The sequence below is a fragment of the Siniperca chuatsi genome, linkage group LG23 (genome assembly GCF_020085105.1).
Source record: "Siniperca chuatsi isolate FFG_IHB_CAS linkage group LG23, ASM2008510v1, whole genome shotgun sequence".
NCBI classification, from domain to species: domain Eukaryota; kingdom Metazoa; phylum Chordata; class Actinopteri; order Centrarchiformes; family Sinipercidae; genus Siniperca; species Siniperca chuatsi.
Genome location: NC_058064.1, coordinates 19,220,268 through 19,243,989, shown reverse-complemented (window position 1 = coordinate 19,243,989; position 23,722 = coordinate 19,220,268). Strand labels below are relative to the sequence as shown.

The following is a 23,722-nucleotide window of genomic DNA, read 5'->3' as shown; positions in this document are numbered from 1 at the left end:
CAAATATCATTTGATAAACCCAAGTTTCTTTATTGTAAATTAGACAACATTACAGTTAGCAACTTCTTTTTTCATCTCCTTGTGATGGCAGTGCCCGGTTGTTAGGTTAGTAGTCTGTTCTGTTTGTTTTCCACATGCTGTACCACATCGATACTGCGTTTTCATTTCTGGCGAGAATTAACTGGGTCACTGTCTGCTGGTAGATTTTCAGCCGGAGCCTTTCTCACCGACCTTATTGTGCAGTAATTATCATGCTGTTTCCTTGGTAGGCTTGGCTATATAAACAAAAAAAAGGTGCACCAGAGAACACGAGTGTTGATATTTACATGTTGAAAAAAACCCTTCCCAGCGCCTGCAGGCTATTGTAGCGATAACTGCCAAAAACAGCCCAAACCCAGTTGGAGCACGCAGAGAGTCTCTTCACGACATGACATCAATAAACCTACATTTATGCCCCCCCCCAATGTTTAACCCAAGTCGGCGCCAGTGGTTACATATAGCTTGTACCAGAACCAGATACAAACAAACACAGTCTAGCTCCTTTTAGCTGATTTGATTGTATTAGTGTTAATATTGGAATTCATTTAGAGGAAACTGTCAGCCACGGAGGCCTTGCAGCCATTTTGCCTCCGGTTTGCTGACACTGCTGTAGTTCTTTTCACCAAGTGGAAGGTATCATGGCTGTCGAAATTTCCAATATATCTGACTTGGAATAAAGAGGCTGACGCATATGGTTTTTCACACTTGACGACTTGTAATTACGATTTGATGTGATTTGACATTATTCACACTAAAATATCTGTTTGCCATTTAGTTTAGCTTGACTTCAAGATAGCCATACTACCCTATAGCTAGCTCGGTAAGCCAGTTAACTAACATGCTGATGTTCCAACATAATGAATGCAATGGTTATGAATGAATGTAATAATGAAATCACTTCAATTTCTAATTTGAACATTTTCTGTTGCCATTTGAAGTTGCCATACAGGTAACAATGGTTCTCTGGCTCCACCCACTCACTCAACCAATTAGCTTACTTTACCCTCCACGGCGACTCCCCCTTTGAGAAATTCCTACAGTGTGATTAAAATTCCAGTCTGCCAGAGTTAAGTGTGGAAACATGTTAAATAAGTACCACGGTTGAAGAATAGAATCATACATTAGCTGTCGTCCATCTCATGGCACCATCATTAGTATTTTCTCTCATAAGAAATTGTTAAGACTATAAATCTTACCAATGTCTAATAAATGGTAATGCATTTAGCAATGCTTGTATAACCTGCTCATTCACATTGAGGCACAGTTCAAATACATATAACAGCCTTACACATTAAGACTACCAACATGCACATTATGTATCAGATATAACAGACTGTTTATGTGTGTATAAATTCAGGTTGTAGCTTGCACATACTGATGATGAGACGGATGATTCAAAAGAACTTAAGTATTAATGCTTCAGTTATCTGTACAGATTCACACTTTATAACAGCTCAAACTTCTAAAAATGCAGCATGTGATGCACGCTGGCTAATTTGCATTCGGTCACTTGGTGCAAAATAAACAAGCAAGCCAATGCAGCCAGATCATTAACAGAGCATGCCAATCAGCTGGCGTAAACACTGATGAGGAACGGCTAATGGAAACGTGGTCTGATTACCATACTGCATACGGCACCATTTGTTTCACAGAGGGAAGGGTGTAAATTAAACCGGGGCTGTTTCAGAACCAGCCGAGCTGGCAGAACAAAGGGCAGCCTGGGTCTATGCCAACAGGTAGCAGGGACTAGAAAGAACCCAATGTTTTATGCATTAGCGTCAGTGTGGCGGCAACTGCAACCGCCGACTCAAGCAGCGGAGACAAAAGCACAGCTGCTCGGCCGCCTACGTTGAAAAAACAAGACTGGCGAGGTGCCCTGCTGTAAAAGAGACCACCATGATGTACTCCCATAGAGGATCTGGACCACATGTACAGTGGTTTAACCTGCTAGTCTGTCTCAACACCCAGCTTGAAAACCATAAACATTTTAATTTTGTCCTACAGTACATTTTAGAATAACAAACAAACCTGGATGATGTATTATCTCATTAGAATTCTTATGAAATAGGAGATGAAATTCAATTGAACAAAATCATCAATTTACAGAGAGGCACTCTGGTATGATAGCATTGATTTGCCTGCTATAGAGTGAGAACAGTAGCGCAACATAACATTGAGAGCAGGACATTTAGATAGCCTCCTGGAGAGGCAGTTAACTTCTAATAGAAGGCAATTAGCCAAGGCTTAACGCTTCTGCATTACAGTGCAGATTAACACAACATTAATGTCTCAAGATGCTACAGATAAAATGGAGGAATTAATCTAACAAACATGCTTTAGGCCTCTATTATTTTAGATTGGTCAAAACGAGACAGCAACTGAAAGTATTTTACAGAAATATTGTCTTTCATGATTTCGCTGGAGTGAACACCTATCAAATCAGCTGCAGTATGGCCTCATTTCCACTGTTTGAGCTGCTACGTTTATACATTTTAGTTCATGACCTTTTCTGCCTTTGAAATCACACAGAATAGCAACAAGGCTTTCTGGTAATTCAGCAGATGTGAACTTCATGAGGACCTTTAGCTTGGGTCAGAGTGTTTGGAAGGTCAAGCCCTTTCGGAGTCTGACCTTTCCACTGATGCACTGATATAAGACTGAAGGTGATGACTGACAGGCAAATCATCTGGACAAATCTGACAGCAAAATTTGAAGGCAGATTTTGTATATTGAATTGTATTGAATTTATACTGTTTCTATATCTAGTCAAGCATTGCAGTAAGTTGAAAAGTTTCAACATTGTCCAATCAGAAACAAGAATCAGGTCATCCTGGTGGTGCAACCAGAACCATGGCCAACTCATAATGAATGGACTGTTAGCTAAACCTTCCCCCAAGCAGCAATTGTTAAATCATAGCTTAGCAACCGTGAGTACGCATGGCAGGGCTGTCAAGCAAAGGATTTCTCTGCATGCTGAAGCGGTGAGCGTGGGGCTGTAGTGAGTGATACTCAGATCTAAAGAGTTTGGATGGTTGTGTCGTGTTTATTGCTTTTCCAAAACCAAAAATACAAGAACAAGAGAGTAAGGAATGGATAACCTGTTTGTTTGTTTGTAACGCAATCTGTTAACATTAGCATGCCTGGCTAACTAGTTACCTACAGAAGTACACTAACCCAGAGTTACTTCCAAGGCCATGAGTTATTGGCCACATTATTAGCTAACAACATTATTATGTTCTTATTAAGCCTCTTTCAGGACTGACACACCCACTGCTTGGGAGCTGGTATTAGACTGGTCCCAGATGCTACTATATCAGTGTTCAGGGTAATGTTTGCAGCTCTGTCATGCGTTGGATTTGATTTGGAGAAGTTTATCCAAGATGGATTTGCCAAACTCATCTATTAGTCTTTATACTCAAAACCTTTTCTCATGTAAATGTGAAATATCTTGTTGAAAATACTAACAATAGAGCATAATTCTAACCTAACTTGTGTATTATTTTTAGTAAACATCTGAATAATGTTAAAAAAACTGTAGTATAATACTGGGGCTAACTTCTGTCCAGCAATACAAGGACAATGCTGCTCTTTTATTTCCATTTCCTTAGTTTCAGAGTTAGCATGATAGCATGCACGTAGCCATCAAATGTATATTTAACAGCCTTTTGCAGTCTCTAGTTTTTATGGAAGTCAGACGGAAAAATTAAAGTCTGCCACAAAAGGAGTTTTCAACCAATTCAGTTTTAATGTGTGTTAGCTAGCTAGCTACAGGTAATGAAATCTGCCAGTGATAATTATCATGTAAGCCTGCTTACAGTTGAGGATGACAGAAAATAAGAATCCTGCATCCTCCCCAATCCTCTGAATTCAAGGACACATTGTTGTTAAAAAATGAAAGGCTTGGCAACACTAAGAAAGGTTTCCACATATGTATGACCTTGCATCTTTTTTTCTTTGTCTTTATGAAACTATTAGGGTTAAATACCATAAAAGATAAAATATATGTAACAGGTCTGATATGTCAAATAAAATCTTACATGTTCAGTGGGCTACATTTTATTCAGAATGCAAATGAATCCACTGGATTAACTGGAGATTAGCTCAGCCAGTTTTAGCAGCAAATGTTATCCCTTTACAATGTTACAAATGAAGAAGTCAAAATGTTTGAGTTGACAGATTCAAATCTATTACTTTCACCATTTTAATTCCTCTGATTGTGAGATATCTGAAATATCTGCTGGTGTATCATCTTAGGGGCAGATAATACACTGGGCAATTTATTTGGGAGCTGTAGATGGGCAATAAACCTGGCAAGAGCCAAAAAAGTGAGACACAGGGTCAGAAATGTATTCAAGTGTTTCCAGGCAACAAGAAAACATGAATTAATTGTGAAGAAAGCAACAGCTCTGAGTCAGCTGCATGGACACTGTTGCCTTTCAAAATTGCCAAAAAAGTTGTGCTGTGTGTCACTGCTGAGAGCCACAACAGCAGATCCACAGGTTACGTTACCTGAGCTTTCTAGGCCTGCACTAACAGCCTTCCCCCCTCCAGGGATGTTGGTGTCCCAGTCACTAAGGATACGTATCAGCTGATGAGGATTTTGACTGATGTCTGTGTTTTTAAGATCTTTTCTTAAAACATTTCATGCACTGACATCTATATTTTTATAGTAAAACATATATGTTTTAACAAAAATGAATTGCTCAGTGTTTATTCAGTTTATTCAAAGAATATTTCACACATACTGAAAAATAGAATGCGTGGTCATAGGAAATCCCTTTGAGATGAAACCTAAGCCAGACTTATAAGTGATGACTAATGAATCAAAAATGAATCAGAAATAATGCACAATAACAAGCATGGATTTCAGAATGATTCTCTAAGACAAGAAAATATTGCATGGTTTTTAAACGACTATTTTTATGAAATGACATAATAAATTCATCCATACTTACATTTAAGTTCAATTAAATAATATTGAAAAGCAATAGAATTTCCACATGCAGTTACCTGTTTTTCGTAACCCTCCGTCTGCAGGGCAGGTGTAGTCACTAGCAGCGAGCAGAAAGCACGTCCCCCCACTCCGGCGGTCCTGTTCCCGGGTGCTGGACCTTCGCATGGGGACCCTCTCCTCTGGAGACATGGTCAGGTCACTGCCTCCGCTGCAGTCTGCTGACAGAACTGTGAGAAAAGAAACAATCCAGGTTGGAGATCTGAAATATTCTGGCTGGGATTTTTTTTTTTTTTTTTTTTTTTACTGGTTCCATTTAACATCCAGTTTCTTCACTTAATATAATTTATAATGTTCTGACATAAAGGGTTATAAGCTTTCAATCCTGAGCTTATACAAGTAGATTCAGTAATAAAAAAAAAGCCTAAAGCAATGAACTTACCATACCATTAACGCTTCAGTAGTGGCATCAATACTTCCACGATTTTCAACAGAGATACTGAATAACTGGATAATATGACAGAAATAGTTTTAATCATATCCCTGCCATCTCAGATACAAGTTGCTGGGGAACTAGTTAGTTACTGTTACTGTCAGTGTCATTTCTCTGGCAACCTTTCTTTGATGGGAGTTCGCTTAAGCTCTTCTTTAGTATAATATTTTCACAATGACTTGGCTTAATTACAGGAGTGTTTCGTTGTAACAGTGTAGTTCCAGGTCAAGATGAAGGAGGAAGCTTAAACTGCTAAAAATTCAAAGAAAGAGAAGTAAAAGTAACAAAATGCTAATTTGTTCAATTCTGTCTACATGCATTCAAAACACTTTAAATAATAAATTACCACAAAATGTAATGTTTCACTATTTCCAAACAATACTTTACTCTCACAGTCTCTCAGACAACTTATGTTAGGGGGGAATAATGAACGGGAAATGTACTTCCCAGTGGTATATTCTCAGTGGTATACAGTATAAGCAGAGAAAGGGGGTTTGTGGGTGAGGGAATAGGGGAGTTTTCAGGGTGGGGGGTTGGTGTGACAGGGGAATCACAGTTACAATTAACATTAGACAGCTCTCCACATAAAAAGCCTGCGTTAAATGTCACATGCACCATCGTGCAGGTCAAAGGTCAGAAGGTGTGGAGCTCCAGTGGATGAGAAAGACATTGTTTTCTAATGAGCCAAGATTTTACAAACAAAAACAATCTGTCTTTACTTGCAGGATGCCTGCATATGCCAGGATTAGGTTGATGTTTACATTATTCTCAACAAATTTCATGAAAAGACCAAAACCAGCAATGAATTTATCCTACTAACCTGTATTGTCTTTGAAGCCACAGCCTAATGTAGCTTTTCCCTCGGTCCAAAAACTGTTAAAAGCACATAAAAGAGCCATAACCTTTTATTTAAGCACGGTGAGGATCATGTTTTTTGACTTCTCCGGTGCTTTCAGCACCATCCGGCCAGCCCTGCTGGGTGAGAAGCTGGCAGCGATGCAGGTGGACGCCCCCCTCGTGTCCTGGATTGTGGACTACCTGACTGGCAGACCACAGCATGTGCGCCTGCAGCACTGTGTGGCGGACAGCGTGGTCAGCAACACTGGGGCCCCTCAGGGGACTGTCCTCTCTCCCTTCCTCTTCACCATCTACACCACAGACTTCAGCCACCACACAGAGTCCTGCCACCTCCAGAAGTTTTCTGATGACTCTGCTGTGGTGGGATGTATCAGCGGTGGCGATGAGTCTGAGTACAGGGCCGTGGTGGGGAACTCTGTCTCATGGTGTGAGCGGAACCATCTGCAGCTCAGTACGACAAAGTCTAAGGAGCTGATTGCGGATCTACGAAGGGCCAAGGCACCAGTGACCCCGGTTTCCATCCAGGGGGCCAGTGTGGACATTGTAGAGGACTACAAGTACCTGGGAGTACACATGGACAATAAACTGGACTGGGCTAAGAACACTTAAGCTCTGTACAGGAAGGGCCAGAGCCGCCTGTATTTTCTGAGGAGGCTGAGGTCCTTCAACATCTGCCGGACAATGCTGAGGATGTTTTATGAGTCTGTGGTGGCCAGTGCTATCCTGTATACTGTTGCATGCTGGGGCAGCAGGTTGAGGGTAGCGGACGCTAACAGACTCAACAAACTGATCCGTAAGGACAGTGACATTGGGGGGGTGGAGCTGGACTCTCTGGCGGTGGTGTCAGAGAGGAGGATGCTGGCCAAACTACACGCCATCTTGGACAGTGTCTCCCACCCGCTCCATGACGTGCTGGTCAAGCAAAGGAGTACCTTCAGCGGAAGACTCATCCCCCCAGAATGCACCACAGAGCGCCACAGGAAGTCATTCGTGCCTGTGGCCATCAGACTCTTTAACTCCTCCCTCTAAGAGTCAGTCTGTATGACCTTAAGTCGATAAACTGGACATTGGATCATTAACATCACTGAAATACTCGAAATAATTGTGCAATATTCTGTGTTAATACTGCTGTGCATTATACTCTGTTTTCAGTTTCAGTTTCCTATTTATTGATATTTATTCATACTTCTATTACTGCTGTGCAATATCTACTGTCTCATAATCATCTTAATAAGCTACACTTAACTTGACAGTACTCATTATTGCACTATTACTTATTACTAATATTATTATATTGTATTATTTTTCCATACATACTTATCAACCTCTAAATCCACTTTTGTACTTACACTTATTTAGCTTTTATACTTTATATCCACTTTGTACTTAATTTATCTTTAGCTGTATTATAGTGTATTATATTTTGATTTGCTTAGTACTTCTATTCCTGTATGCATTGACCTGATAGTGAGCAGCTATAACAAAAGAGTTTACCCTCTGGGATCAATAAAGTATTTCTGATTTTGATTTGGATGACATACTCCATCATTACAATGAAGTGTAATATATTCCTCTCAGCTTATAAAAATCTGCGTTCCCAAGCATTCTCAATAACGTCTGCCCAGACATCGAGTTCTCCAGAGATTGAAAATGCAGTGGCAGTTTAACACCTGGCAATATCCATTGTAATGATGGAATATGTCATGAATTACATCAGTGTGCCTCTTTTATGTGTTTTTAATAGTTTTGGATGACAGTGGAGGTCTGTAGCACAGAGGAATAATCTATAGCAGGCTTTGGCTACACAAGTAATTCTGGTTTGTAGGATTAATTCATTTTTCCTTCTGGTTTTGTCATAGAATTAGTGGATAAAAAGATAAAGTAACACCAGTGTTTTTTTTAAGGAGTCTAATTGACCTTTGCCCCCCTTATTTACTGTTGCTACATCTGTCAGTATACAGTTTACACTGATAACAGTGGCAGATTAACCATTGAAATTCTTATTACTGTGTTATTTTTGAAACAATGGGTCTTTGATTTCAGACAGAGTTAGACAAAAGCAGGCTTCTCATTACTAGTTTTTGCTGAAATGACTGTCGCTAGCAGATTTTACCAGTAGCTACAGTAGCTAGCTAATTAACCTAACATTAGCTGTATGAGTTGGTTGAAAGTACTGTCTCCAGCTGACTTTTGTTTCCATATGACACAATTTAAAATGAGAATCATGTAAAAGGGGTATTAAAGATACACTTCATGGTTACATACATGATCATGTGCTAAAAGACTGACGCTAAAGCTACAGGTCCTAGACAAAAAGTGAGCATCCTCACCAGTTGATAATCTATTTAGAGGACATGTAAGGATAAATAAAGAAACAGCATTGTTTTGTATTACAGTGTAGGGCAAGTTAGTTCTAGTATTACAAGGAAAGATTTTAACATAACCCTTTTTGGCTGCTTAGCTGAAACAATATATTTTCACTTTTATCGTTCAAAGAGAAAAGGCTGTGGTTTTTGGTTTTGTAAAGGCAAAGAAAGGTAGTAGTTTAGGAAATGATCAGTTAGAGATTGTGATATATTACTGCCAAGATCAGCATAAAAGAGCAATCATAATGTAATGTCCATACCAGAATACATTTCTTTAGGTTACTATGAAGACTAGATTGATTCTGTTTGTGCATTCAGTTGAGGTATTAATTATTATATGCTTATTAAATATAAGATTTTGAAACCAAATAGACTAAATAAACAGACTGTGAAGAACACCTACCCTCAGGAATGTCTGCTCTAAATTTCAAAGAAAGTCAGTATATGGAGGTTGACGTGGAATTTGATTAATTTCCATTAATATCAGAAGTGTAAGAGTAAATTACTGACATTGGCCAAGAGGGAAAAACAGCCACCTACGGTCTGAACAACAGATGAACTATCCCTACTGAAAGAAAGACTTGGACACAAGGACTCTATTTCACACAACCATCTCCTACTCTCAATACCTTTTGCATTGCCTTCCTTATCACTGTGGCAACCAGAAATGAAGGCTGCAAGGCAAAAAAGCTCAGTCTTCTGTGAGAGAGTTGGTGTATTTCTTGTGAGTCTCCAGGGGAAAACCCTTTATAGTCTCAGGGGGGAATCTGTCAAATGGACACTGCTTTCTACCTGAGATGAGGTCCCTTATGGATTCTCATTGCTGTCACTACATAAATAACATCATTCGGTGTAACTTGAACTTTACGACTGAGGTGTGATTACTCATAACTTTCTCTACCATATGGCCTTAATCTGGCCATATGGTCTTACCTGAGCGGTTGCGTTCTAGTACCCTGCCCCCTTTGACGTGGCACAGGTCACCTTGAGTGCTGTTGCAGGTGGTGTTGAGATCGGCTTTGCAGTAGGTTGGGGACCCTCCCTGCACCACCTGAGGGATGTGTTTCTTCCTCTTCTTGGGCAGCTTCTGCTTGGCCATGGCCAGGGAGTAGTACATCCCAAAGTTATTGACGATAACAGGCACAGGCATGGCTATCGTCAGCACACCTGCCAAGGCGCACAATGCGCCCACGACCATGCCTGACCAGGTCTCTGGATACATATCGCCATAGCCCAGTGTCGTCATGGTTACCACCGCCCACCAGAAGCCAATGGGGATGTTCTTGAACTTGGTGTGGAGGCTAGCAGTGGGGTCATTGGGCTTAGCACCGATTCGTTCGGCGTAGTAGATCATGGTGGCAAAAATTAACACTCCCAACGCTAGGAAGATGATAAGCAGCAGGAATTCATTGGTGCTGGCCCGTAATGTGTGGCCCAGAACCCTTAGCCCCACGAAATGACGTGTTAGCTTGAAGATACGCAGGATACGAACAAAGCGCACCACCCTGAGGAAACCCAACACATCTTTGGCAGCCTTGGAAGAAAGGCCACTCAGCCCTACCTCCAAATAGAAAGGCAGGATAGCCACAAAGTCAATGATGTTGAGAACACTCTTAATAAATTCCAATTTGACTGGGCAGAAGGTCACACGCACCAGGAACTCGATGGTGAACCAGAAAACACAAACGCCCTCCACATATGTGAGAGCAGGATCAGTTTCAATCTCGTACTGCGGGCCTGAGTCCGGCACGTTGCTGTCCCGCATCAGCTCAGTCTTGTTGATGATGGTGTTGAAAGCCTCATGAGTCTCCAAGCAGAAGGTGGTGATTGAGACCAGGATGAAGAACAAAGATGCAAAGGCAATAAACTACAGGAGAGAAAAAAAGAAAAAGAGAAAAACACATTATATTTCAAATTGTTTGAAGCTTGAGAGTGAACTCAGACAAGTTTAATTAACTTGCATCAATTTGAGTGGACTCCAGAGAGAGGAGCAATCCATTAGCAAGAGCAACAAATAAACACACATTTCCCCCTTGTTCCTGGTGGGAATGTAGAACGGGAATACAGATGCAGTCAGATTTAATTTACTGCTGGTATGTTGGGCAGTTGGCAATAAACCCAGGAGGAAAGTGGTTAAACCAACCGAGCAAACACAAGACTTCAGAATCAGTGGGGAATTGGGAAAAGGTGTTTATTTTTGTGGGTTGTATTTATTTTGTGCTTTTGCATTTTGTGCATGTATGTAAATCTCTTGATTCTTCTTGAGTAAAAGTAAAAATTAAAGTAAGTAGAGGTAAAAGTAATAAGCATTAAAAAAAGCAATGATTCAGATTTATCTTGCGACTCCCAGGCTTGGAACTAGATGATTTGAGCCCATACAACCAGTCTTCCCCTTTGGGACAGGGATAGGTACGTATGTACCAACACATAAGGTAAAACCTGTGCTTACAAATGTCTCAATAATCTATAAAGCATTAATAAATGATTTATTAACCATTAATAATTACTTACAACTTATAAACTCCTTATAAAGGATACCTAGTCAGAAAGTGATACCCCATTCTCAAGTAACATATCTTCTGCACAGTTCTTGAAAGAAACAGTTTTCAGGAACTATGTGTTAAACTATGTGTTGGCAGCAGATGTGAATGGCCTTCTTGATCAGTGACAACCAAGCCACCTCGATCCACCAATGTCAAAAATCTATTTCCATTAGGTCAAGGATGAACTTTCACGATCTACTTGAGTATTCATTAATCAGCAGAATTGTGTCTAACCGCAATTTTTATTAGTGACAGTTGAACAGTTACATGTTGTTTTGCTGTGACAATCGACCACAATCAAAATTCTGTGATTGGCACAACCCTACCTTTAAGATTGCCCCTGGCATGTTTGGGAGGCAATTTGTGACAAAATTGTGAAGCCTAATACACTTTTTTAACAAATGTGCTGATGCTCTTCTGATACAGATAGTTCTCACCATTACTAGCAACATTCTGTCATCTCCAACACTGTGATAATTGTTTTGTGTCTCAATATAGAACACAACACAGGTGTTATAATGTTAACTTGGCTCCAAATGAAAGCCATCTTTTCTCACTCGTCCCCCTTGTGTCATGGTAACAGTGTTGAAAGGCAAAGTCAGGCAGAGATAGGGACACTTCGGTGCTATTTGGTAACCCCTTCGTTCATATTGACTGCCAACATGAAGGAATGCATAGAAATAAAGACTTTTTATTAGGATGCAATATACTTACCAGCTTTGGGTGAGGTAATAGGGAAGAGACAAGGTGATGTCATGGAATATTCGATTTGTTAAAACATTATTGACAACAACAAGGGAAAGCAAGGGGTGTGAACATGAGAGTGGCAGGTCAGTGGTGCAAAGAAAAAACATACAATTTTAGAGCTATGACAATAACACTGATAATACAGCATTAAATCCAGAATGCATCGATATGAAGCACGGCCACCCATGCCTGTTAAAATTCTATTCCAAAAAATCTGAATTATAAATAACTTTGATCTTTAGTTGGCAAAAGGATAGCATGTTGATACGCTGCAACTGAATTTGTATGGTAACAGTATTAGATGATGAGTCACATACAGATTTTTTTAGTTTTTTTGCTAAAGAGATCTTGTTTTGTTTTGGTCTTCTTTTGCAAAGTGTTTGTCGAACCACCTGTCAGATGCAGAGCTCACATCCAGCTTTTCCGCTGCCCTGGAAGAAGCTCAGGGTGAATTTGCAAACATCCACGGCTTTCTCCAAGAGCTAGACGGAGCAGATTTCCACACATGCAGCCTACTATGCTCCTTCTCCACCTTCCTCCCACAATAAATCCACTGGTGCGCTCTGCCTACTGAGCTCTAAAGAAGTCGTTTCACACCCTGCCTTGTTTTTGAATTGCATGACTCACACACTCAAAATATCATTGCCACTATTTGGGTCGCCCTGCTCCTGAACTGTGTGTGTGCATTCACTCTACTGCTGTAAGCATGCGCTCTCTTCATATATTATACATAGGCTATGTCTTTTTCATCCTATAAGTGCGTATGTTTGTCCTGCTTATTCACTGGAACGTTTTTTAAAGCCATAGCATCTTGCAAAAATCAGCATCATTCAGCAGTTACTCAACAACATCGACTTTCTACATTCAAGAACAAAGCAAGGACTTTGCCTTTTTTAATTCAAGGAAATTTACAGAGATTGTTTTCAATCTTTTAGCATCACTGTAAGCCATCTTCCTGTTAGCAAAATGTCCACAAACACCTCACTTATGGCAAAAAGTTTTGTCTAACTTTGCATGTCTTTTATAAACACTGGCCTTGTAATTGTCTTTTATGTTTTACCTATTTTCCCTCAGCCTTATTATGTCTACTTGCACTTACATACAATAATGATGTACTGAAGGTTAGAGCATCACAAGTGCAAGAGACCCAAGCTTTCATATTTCTAGCTCTAACATGGCTTATGAATGCACTGCATTTGGTCTATTGAGGCTGCTATTAATATAGAATTTTTTTCTGTTCTTTTTTGTCTTTTCCCTCTTCTATAGAATGGTCTAGGTTGTAGGCGGATGTAAACAAAACAACATTTCTGCCATTGATCTCACTTGTAAACCTGTGCAGTAACACTGTGCAGTACAGTGTACTGTATGTAAACGACTTACTTTTTTACCGCTTTTGCTAAGAAATATGACCATGAGATGGTGAAGAACCAACCTGTTGAAAATAAAGTCATCAAAATGCCATTGAAATAAAGGTTAGAATCTGAAAACTTTTTTACAAAATTTTGCTCAGTTGTAAAAGGCAGGACCTGCAAATCACCAAAACCACACTGTCTGCTCCATGCTGTTATCAGCTGCTCTAACAATAAACTTGAACTTTGGAAAAAACAGAACGCAAAATCTACAACCTGCTCTATGAAATTACTGTCACTTTTATTTTCACTATATACTTATGTTTGTCTAAAACCAGACTCTATTTTTTAATTTCCAGAAATTCTACTGTTTCTGCAGTTTCTGCTTGCGTTTCAGAAAGAATCATGGATTGCTAGTTTGCAGATTTATAATCATAAGCTGGCAAATAACTGGCAAGGGTTTAATAACTACAGTACACAGCACTTTCAGACCCATACTGTGGAGGTAGGTACAAAGCGAATTTAATTTTCCTGTTTTTTGAGACTGAAGAACTTCCACATTTCTAAATTCGGAGGGGATGACTAATGACTGTAACCAGTCTAAACATCTCTACTTTCACAAACAGTGAATATGTGTTCACTTGGACTGTGCTACCGCAGTAATAGAGTCGTCGCTAGAGAGAACAACACATAAATCATCAGTCTATATCAGTGTAAAATGGCTATAGTTGTAGTAGTTCATTATATATATATATAATAGTTGATTTTTTTGTAAGCTCTGATATTTCTAAGTTGGTGCTTACTAATATGAAAGTGCCTCAAAAGTCAAACAACTATGGATGCCTCAGAGCCAAAGCCATTCAGGGTAATCAAACCAAAATGTAATGGTTATGGTTATAGTGCTATATTGTCAATGTATGGTTTTTAACCCTTACACATTCAACTCTGAAGTAAATGTGAAGTAAAATTGTCCTTAATGTAGTTGAGTTGAGTTGTAGTTATTGACTAGAATTAGAAAGAATAATGCACCACATAACAATAAAATAATCCCAGAAATGCAAGGTACACTGTTGACAGCTTTGATTAAAGAATTAGAGGTGTTTTTCCTTTAAACTCCTAATACAGCAATTCTCCTCCTACTACTCAATTCTGACTTTTGGTCTATCTCACTCCCCTTTCTGTATCTCTGTCTCCCTCTCGTCATGACATTGGCTGAAACGAGCAGCAGGACTACCTGAGCTGCTCGGATGCTGTGCCAGCTAATGACAACTGCCGTCTCGTGCTGGGCTGTAATTTTGTTGCGTTCACGTCTGCAGAGCAAGGATACATCTTCTCCCCAGTGCACACCGGCCTGTAACAGCTGAATCATGTCACATTAGACACCAAACACACATGCATATAGTACACTAACATGCAGGTGCACACACTATTACCCCTGTTTATACACACACACACACACACACACACACACACACACAGCCTCACAAGGTTATTTATGATAGACATTAAAAATGCAAAGACGCTACTCTACCATGTGATTGCAACAGGCGCATGCTTCTCGACATCCTGATTTTCAGCACACACTCTGCATGCTAAATAAGTCCTGTACTTCTATGAATCGCTCTTTGAAGGCAGCGCAGGGCGAATATAGCACAGACAGTCCATCTCTGAACAATCTAGTTTAGCCTGAGCTCCTGCTGAGCTCCACACGTCAGAGAAATGTAATGAATTCGCTTCATTCTTTAAATACAAAATTTCCAATATTAGGAATAATATTGTGGCTTCCTCTGCTGGTGGGTGTAACCACTCTTCTTCCACTCAATGCCATGTTTCCAGCACTCTTACCAACTTCACCCGTCTACAACATAGTGAACTACAAGAAGTGGTGTAGCAGTTAAGTTCTGCAACATGTGCTCTTGACCTATGCCAATGCCTACTAAGTTGTTCAAGAATGTTTTCAGCTGTATGGTTGATGATGTCCTTGATATTGTTAATACCTCCCTACTATCTGGAATCTCCAACACATGTCTCAAACATGCTATTGTTACACCACTGTTAAAAAAGTAATCTTGATCCATTTGTTTATGAGAACTACAAACCAGTCTCAAACCTTCCATTCCTGGGAAGAATTATTGAAAAGGTTGTTTACCAACAACTACATATGTATCTGTCATATAACAATTTGTTTGATGTTTACCAGTCTGGTTTTAGAGTCAGCCACAGTACAGAAACTGCCCTGGTCAGAGTTGTCAATGACCTTAAAATTAGCTCAGACAACCATAAAGTTTCTATTCTTGTACTTGTCAACCTCAGTGCAGCCTTTAATACAGTGGACCATATAATTCTTCTTCAATGTGTTTAACACTGTTTAGGCCTGAGAGGCACAGTTCTGAACTGGCTTTCATCTTATCTTACTGCAAGATCTTTCTCTGTATCTATTGGCAACTTTGAATCAGATGAAGTTGGCATTCCACATGGAGTCCCACAGGGGTCAGTTCTTGGCCCACTGCTGTTTAACTTGTATATGCTCTCACTTGGGTCCATCATTCAACGATACAACATTTCATATCACTCACATGCTGATGACACACAGTTATACATATCTGTTTCTGCCAACTACCTTAGCCCAGCGAATGACCTCATCCGGTGTATTGCTGATATCAAGTATTGGATGGCCAAAAACTTTTTACAACTAAATGAGGACAAAACAGAGATCCTTTTAGTAGGTCCCAAGGCTTTGAGGCACCAGATTCACTCTTTGTTATCTCCCCTGTCGTTAAACCTTGTGAACATGCCAAAAAATTGGGTGTGATCTTAACTTCCAGAAGCACATATCTAATATCTCCTAGACTCCATTTTAACACCTTAGAAATATATCTAAAGTGAGATGATTCCTGTCACAATCAGATTCTGAAAAGCTGGTTCATGCTTTTATTTCCAATAGACTTGATTACTGTAATGCACTTTTTGCTGGACTGACAAAGCAGGTGTTAAATAAACTCCAGCTTATTCAAAATGCTGCAGCCAGAGTTTTAACAAAAACTAAAAGGGTTGAACACATCACTTCTATTTTTACTTATTTTCACTGGCTCCCAGTAAAACAAAGAATTGATTTTAAAATGCTTCTTATTGTTTTTTAAAGCTGTGAATGGCTTAACCATATGTGGCTGACATGCTCACTGAATATACACCTGTCAGATCCCTTAGATCATCAAGTAAAGGTCTCTTCACTATACCAAGAATCTATTCTAACTCTGCTTATGGTGCCTTCAGTCATTATGGTCCTGCTCTCTGGAATTCTCTACCACATGAACTAAGGTCTCCTACAACAGTATCTTCTAAAAGCAGACTAAAAAAAACATATTTTTATTAATATTTATTTAGGTTTAAAGAGTGTGGTTAATCTGTAATTTTTTTAAATCATAGAATGATACCTGAACATGATTATCAGACTTAATTGCCATCTCATTTTCACTTCATTATTCAGTCTGACATTATGTTCAAGTTAGCCGTTTTCTCTTTAGGACAGCATTAATTTGCCATAAACAAACAGTAGTGACTGACGTATCCATCCTGTCAACATCATTTTAAGTCGACACAGTTTGACATATTTCATTGATTGACATGGCAATTTAAAGACCAATTTAAGGTTGGCAGTTAATTAAAAGTGCGCTCCATCAATTTAGCATTACAGTCCAGTAACATCATCAGACTCAGAACCAAAGATTTAGTCTTTTTTTACTCCATGCAGTCTTTTTTCTTGTCAAAACCTGGTGCCTACGTTATCCACAATGCAACTTGATGGCAGACAGTTTGGTTGGAGATTTGGGTGTCAGCTCAAGTTCAAAAGTAATAAGTAAAGCTCCTGATGCTAGTTTTGACATGTTTTCTCAGAAGCCTAATTTCCATGAAACCTAAAGTATAAATTTAACCTGCAAGAGTTATTTCTATAAGTCAACCCTGTTTCTTGGAATTGATTCTGGCACTGACACAGGAAGATAACGTCCACATTCTTAATCCCACCCACAAACCTCTGATTAGCTCAAATGTTTTTCCAACTGGGGAAACAACTCTGTAACAAAAGAGTTTCCCCTCGGGGATCGATAAAGTATTTCTGATTCTGAAACAGTCGTCAATGAGCATAACACCAGACCTATTTGATCTAATAAAAAAAATCTGAGCTTTGGGTGAAGATTCAGAGGTCTGGAAGAGGATGATACATAATGACTTTGGTGACCCCCTGACGTTTCCTTGACCAAAATTTTGGTCCATGGATTTCTATAAAAATTGCAGGTGGATATTTATGATCCCCAGAGGATGAATTCTGCTTTAGTAACCCCCCTAACATTTCCTCTTGTGGTATCATTAGACCAACATTTCCACAACTCAAAATATCTCATAATGTAATCAGCAGTTTGCCATGAAATTTGTTGCACATTCATGTTCCCAAGATTATAAACCCCTCTGAATTTAATGACAGCATCAGCTTTCCTCTAGCGCAACCCTAAGAGCAAAATGTTTAGCACACTACTGGTAAGAATAACAAAACAGGTTTGTTCTGTCCAACACATTTGTATTGCATACTGTAATGAACATTTCAGTCTCCATGGGCAACTAGCAAGGCATTATACTTTAGTGATGCTTTAAGTGTGACTGAAATATCAAGAATCTTTTTTTTTCGCTTCACAAGAAACCATTTGCTGCTGCTGCTTATAGTGAATAAGAATAAGAACAACTGCTAGATGTAGATTCACAGTAAACACAATAAACATAAAACCTTAATTTTGTTTTGCCAGTTTCTCTTTTAGCATTATTTCATTGTGCCTGAGTTGAATGATTTCATATCAGTGCTGCATCACATTAAGCTCAGATTCCTATCAGTCACTCGACACCCACAGGAAGAGCTGGAAGTCTCCTCCAGGAAAGAATCAATCATAAATATGTTTCCTTACACACATTATTATCACATCCATGCTGTGTTAGTCCTAGTTAGTGGGGAAAAACTGGGCAGAATGATAGCACACGACATACATTTCAAAATAGCTTGGAAATGTAAAGTACATGTTAAAGAATATAGAAGACACAACTCTAAAGGACAGCGATAGTCTTTAAATGCTTCTTTCATAAGCTCTGTGTTTTTAACTAACAGGCTGTGTCTCTTTTTAGATGTACTGTACAAACAGAGTGATTTATTAGGACTTAACAGATTCAGTCAGCAGCCCTATCACCACCCCAAACACTGATGGGATGTGATCGCTGTCACAGTCCTGAAGCAGGGAGGCCTTCTTCATAATCACATCATTTTTCACAAGATGTATCTGCCACTCCCTGGAACTCTGCCTGTCCGTGGCCGAGGGAAGAGACATGAGGAAAATGCCAGATCAAACAGCTTCGATCACTTTATCCCCAGGTGGATTACATCTGCCACTTCGCCTGGAGTCACCAGAGCCGGCAGACCAGGACGCTGACACTGGGGCTATGCAGCCTCAGGTTGTAAACAGTAACTGATACACCGGCATGGACGTCACATTAGAACACTAATGGAAAGGAAAAACTTGGTGGTCTGCAGGTTACAGTGGACAGGCCTGTCATCGATCAGTGATAAATCAAATGTGACTAACCTGCAGCCTCTGGTCTGTTCATGTATGCTTTCTTTTATAGAACCTACAGCAGATTATACAATGTATTCCATAAATAAAGATGGATTCTAGCACTAATAATAATTCCAATCAAAACTTACGATTTTGAGTATAAAACCCCCCAAACACACCCCCATTATATCATGTACACATCTGGATATACTATGAAATAACGTCATGACCAGGCAGGCAAAAGCAATGTGAAATCCATCCAACCAATGTGGTATTTTGCCAGTCTGGAACTGGATCCAAAACGGAACTGGCTGTCCGAACCCAACCCAAATATTGCCTCAAATCCAGCTGTTTAATAATATCTAACCTAAAACTAACTATAACTTGTGGATACAGACTGTTGGGTAAAACGTGTGCCTAGCTAGTGATAATCATGTTAACTTCAGCCTGGTGTCTGACCGGCAGTGTAGCAGTAACAGATCCTGACACATCTAATCTCTTTCATTACAAGGTTGGTGATCTAAACCATAGAATGTATATAAAGATGGACGATGCGTCTCTACTTCCTCCCACTGTACAAGTACGAGTACCACGAGTAGTGGACACTGTACGAGTCTGCGCAGTAGTGATCGGGGTTGGAGCCGAGGTATCGAGGTCCCGCCCATACACCCAGCAGACTCAATCGCGAGCTGGCCTCAGCTGTCAATCATGACGTGAACCCTCCTTTTTATAGCATCAAATAACTAATTAAAACCAAACTTATCAGAAAAAAAAACACTTGAACATACATCAGCGTGATAAGAACTACCTAAAATGACAGAAACCGTCTTTGGGAAAAATGTATTTGATGTGTTTTTAGTTTAGGGGCGGGGTTCATGACCTATACTGCAGCCAGCCACCAGGGGGCGATCTAGATATTTTGTCATGTCGTCCATCTTTATATACAGTCAATGGTCTAAACCAGGGCTATTCAATTACAAATTAAATTGGGCCAGATTTTAAAACCAGGAAATATTGATGGGCCATACATTTTCAGAAACCTATTTTAAACCTTTTTTTAAGCTTTTGGTAATGACAAATTTTAAACAAATGCAAATGAAAGTAATAGAAAATTGCAGGCATTTGGAGATGGCAGTAAAATAAACAAGTAACGTTACTTGCCAGTCCAGGCAGGGTTAAACTGACAGTTTTCATTGTCACTTTTACGTTTCAGGGTTGACAGAGACATATTTTCAGTGGAGCACTTCCCTACTGCCCGACTGTCAATAGCCAGGGATTTTGAAAAGCTTCAATTTTATTTATACAGCGCCAATTCATAACAGAAGTTATCTCATTGCACTTTTCCTATAGAGCAGGTCTGGACCGTACTCTTTATAATATTATTTACAGAGAGCCAACAAATCCCAAATCTCACATTAGAAAATGTTGATTTGTGAAAGATATGACTGGCGGTGTTACATCCGTAAACATCCTGCCCGATCAGCACTACGCATGTGCAACAGGAATGAGAAGGAAGCGAGATGGTTCACTCATTATCTACTTCCATACACTATACATGTAGTTTACTTATTTTGTCAGATATCAGATTTATGTATGCTGGGCCACCCGGAGGTTGCTTCTGGGCCGGATGTGGTCCGTGGGCCGCAAATTGGACAGGCCGGGTCTAAACAGTCAACTCACTCTTTAACCTCTTCAACTCCACTAAGACGCCTATGTCCTCGGCCGACATTACTGTCTTTCAGAGGCTGCAGCGGGCTTTAAAGCTAGAGTGAAGATACTGGTATCATATGAAACTAGATAACCTAAGGCATACATTTGTACCACCCATGTCATGCTAGCTTGTTGGGAAGGAGGCTAAATAATGCTCCACATTTAGGCAACATTTTTGCAAGGGAAAAACTGGCATGGCCATTTTCAAAGGTGTCCCTGGACCTCTCACTAGAGATGGGAGGTTATACAATATTATCAATGATCGGGATAAAAAACGCAAGTTGATCGTGGTGAATTTCCATTATCGGGATAATCGTGAATTGAGATAATCGTGAATATATATTTTTTTTAATAAAAAAGGGTCCAAAGTAGAACAGTTTGACTCTATGCCACAATGACAGTTGGACTTTATTTTTGTTAAAGGGTAATTACTGTATTTCTTCAGTCAGGGGTAAATTATATATACTGATGCAGTTGATGAAATTGTTGTCTGTACCATTTGACATCATGGTAGAGAAGTCAAAAATTGAAAATACAAAAATGATCATGTCAGATCAGATTCACACAAGTTTCACTAAAAAGATGTGTCCTATCTGTGATGCAATAAAAATATGAATTTCTTAACAAAATTTAAGGTAAAGTGATTCCCGTATGTTTTAGTGCCATTTAAAGAGTTTGTCTCATGCCTACCTCTTACTTCAAGATATCTGAATGAAAATGGGTTCTATAGATACCCAAGAGTCTCCCCTTTACAGACATGCCCACTTTATGCTAATCCCATGCAGTTTTGGGTGAAAACCATGTTGTTTTTGCATGCAGTATAAATGTGTTATTTTCACCTATTCTGAAAATGGTGTATTTGAATATTTCTGCATACTAGGTTCCCTAAACAGTATTGGAATTGCATAAATTGGGAATGACTGGTAAGCTGAGACTCTTCTGGATTCAATGAGACCAATTTGTATTCATGTGTGATGTTAGTCCCCATAGTAGCCATTATATTGTAGTGAGACCATTTCTTAAAACTTCACTATATAAAATGACACACAGTGCTGAGCTGCATCTCAAATTAACTTTAAGACCCCCAGCTTTCAGATGGTGTATACCACTTCTATGTGGCACATGCTGTTGACCTGCTGTCTCCGCTTTAAAAATGTGGTAATGCACCTGAAACTGTTAGGTAATGGCTATAAATCAGAGAAGAATAATTTGTGCACTTTAGTAAATTAGTTACAACAGCTTAGGTAGCTAGCTAACAACCAACCATAACTAACACAAACACATGGATACCTCAAATGGATGGACTATGAGCGAGACAAAGGGTTTGCTCATCTACATGGGCTCTCACTCATGGCAGACCCTGACCCTGTAGAGTCTACTTCCAGAGGCCACTTACTGACGTAGTTACACTTGGAGGAAGTAACGTTTACATATGCATCTTGTGGAGATGGATGCAGCTACACCTTTTCAACACCTGGCTAGAATGTGTCTCAAACCTCCTCCTGAGGTGGTTTCTTGGATGCATTTACACTTTTGATAACAGATAGCTTTCTGATCTGCTCAACACACATGAAGTGGCTATGTTTTAAATGGAGTAGTAGCTTTGCCAGAATTAATCTTGTGTCAGTTCACCCAAAACACACACAAAAAACATTTGTGAAGGGAATTTTGATGTGATGCTCAGCATTGAAAAAATTCACTTAAAAAGTTCAATAGCAACATGTCTTTCTAGACTATATTAAGATAAGCCTTGATATAGTTAAACCGTTTTTGGGAATTGAGTTGTTGAATTTTTGTTAGGGGATGTAGATTATAGTAAAGGAAATTAGCTGCCAAACTGGAAAGTGATTTGTCATCTTGTGGCTTAGATTTGCCAAAATGAATCTTAAATTGAAACCTACCAGTATTTGAAATATTCTGTGGTAAATCCTGGTAGCTCCAGCACGCACTCAGAAAGCTAAAAACAGAACGACCCTCATGGGTCACACATTTTTCCGTACATGCCTTCATCTATTGGCACAGCTACGCGTTGGATGGGCAAACCTTGGCATCCTCCCACTGAAAAATCCCCCTCACACACACACAACAAAGCAGCCCACCACTCTGCTCAGGCTGTGTATCAGAAACCGCCCTACTGGCTCGGCCAATCAGAGCGCTCGCTGCCCCCACCTCCTTGGGACTGCCACCATCTGTTTGACACTGTGAGTGGAGGCTGTCGCTCCGATCCTGGCCTGAGAACACCATCCACTGCCATGCTGCTTCGGTCCTCTGTAAGCCGCTGTGACATCATCAAGCTAAGGGGACCCCGAGGTGGTCCTCACCTCACTCACATGTCTACACACTGTCATAATTAAACCTGTGGGGTTTGCTGGTATGTGGTTTGCCTTCTGTTTCTGCATGATTGTCTGGTTAAAATTTCAGTCTGGGTTTAGGGCTTTTCCACTGTGTCCACACATGAAGCCTGCAGACATGTTAAACTGCATGTCCACATGAATGTAACCAAAGACAGCATACATGTAATACTGTGGAGGCCTGTTTACCCACATTTTTAGCTAATGTAGATATTACGGTAACGCTTTTGAATACGGTTTGTATATAGTTATAACTAATTACTTTATTAATAAATGATTTACTAATGCTTTATAGACCAGTTAAAAGCCATTATTATAACAACTTTTGGGTAGCTTTGGCTGGTGTTTATTCTGCTCCAGCATGACAGGTGCTATGTGCTCTTTAATTCATCCTCCAGAGGGAAAATTATCCACTGACTAAGGGCTGCAAGCCAACTGGACCAAAATGTATGTGTTAAGAACTTATTTCAATTTACAGTATAACCGCAGACTGGATGGATTGTTGTAAAAACCCTTCACTAATGAATTATTAAGCTTTATAATTAAAACATATATATAATAATAATCGCAGACTTTTCAAAATTAAGAAACCAGTGACCCATTACTAATGGCTTACCGACAAATATAACTGCAGAGTTATTAGAAAGTGAGAAACTTCTGATTATTAGAAATGGTTCACTAAAGTTTATAACTGCATTATTGCCACATAGAAAGGAGCCTGCCA

The 23,722-nt window shown here is 39.6% G+C and overlaps 1 protein-coding gene across 5 annotated transcripts in view; it reads right to left on the bottom strand.

Annotated features, from left to right (window-relative positions):
• kcnc2 (potassium voltage-gated channel, Shaw-related subfamily, member 2) overlaps window positions 1-23,722 on the bottom strand; it is a 105,734-nt gene that overhangs the window by 5,756 nt on the left and 76,256 nt on the right. For all 5 annotated transcript variants that reach the window (XR_006376914.1, XM_044186998.1, XM_044186997.1 and 2 more), the window contains exons 2-3: window positions 9,641-10,574; window positions 5,050-5,220 (exon numbers count right to left, since the gene is read on the bottom strand). Coding sequence is in view for 4 of the 5 variants with exons in the window: in XM_044186998.1 (XP_044042933.1) it covers window positions 5,050-5,220; window positions 9,641-10,574 (1,105 nt within the window). In the remaining variant the exon portion in view is untranslated. The remainder of the gene's footprint in view (window positions 1-5,049; window positions 5,221-9,640; window positions 10,575-23,722) is intronic.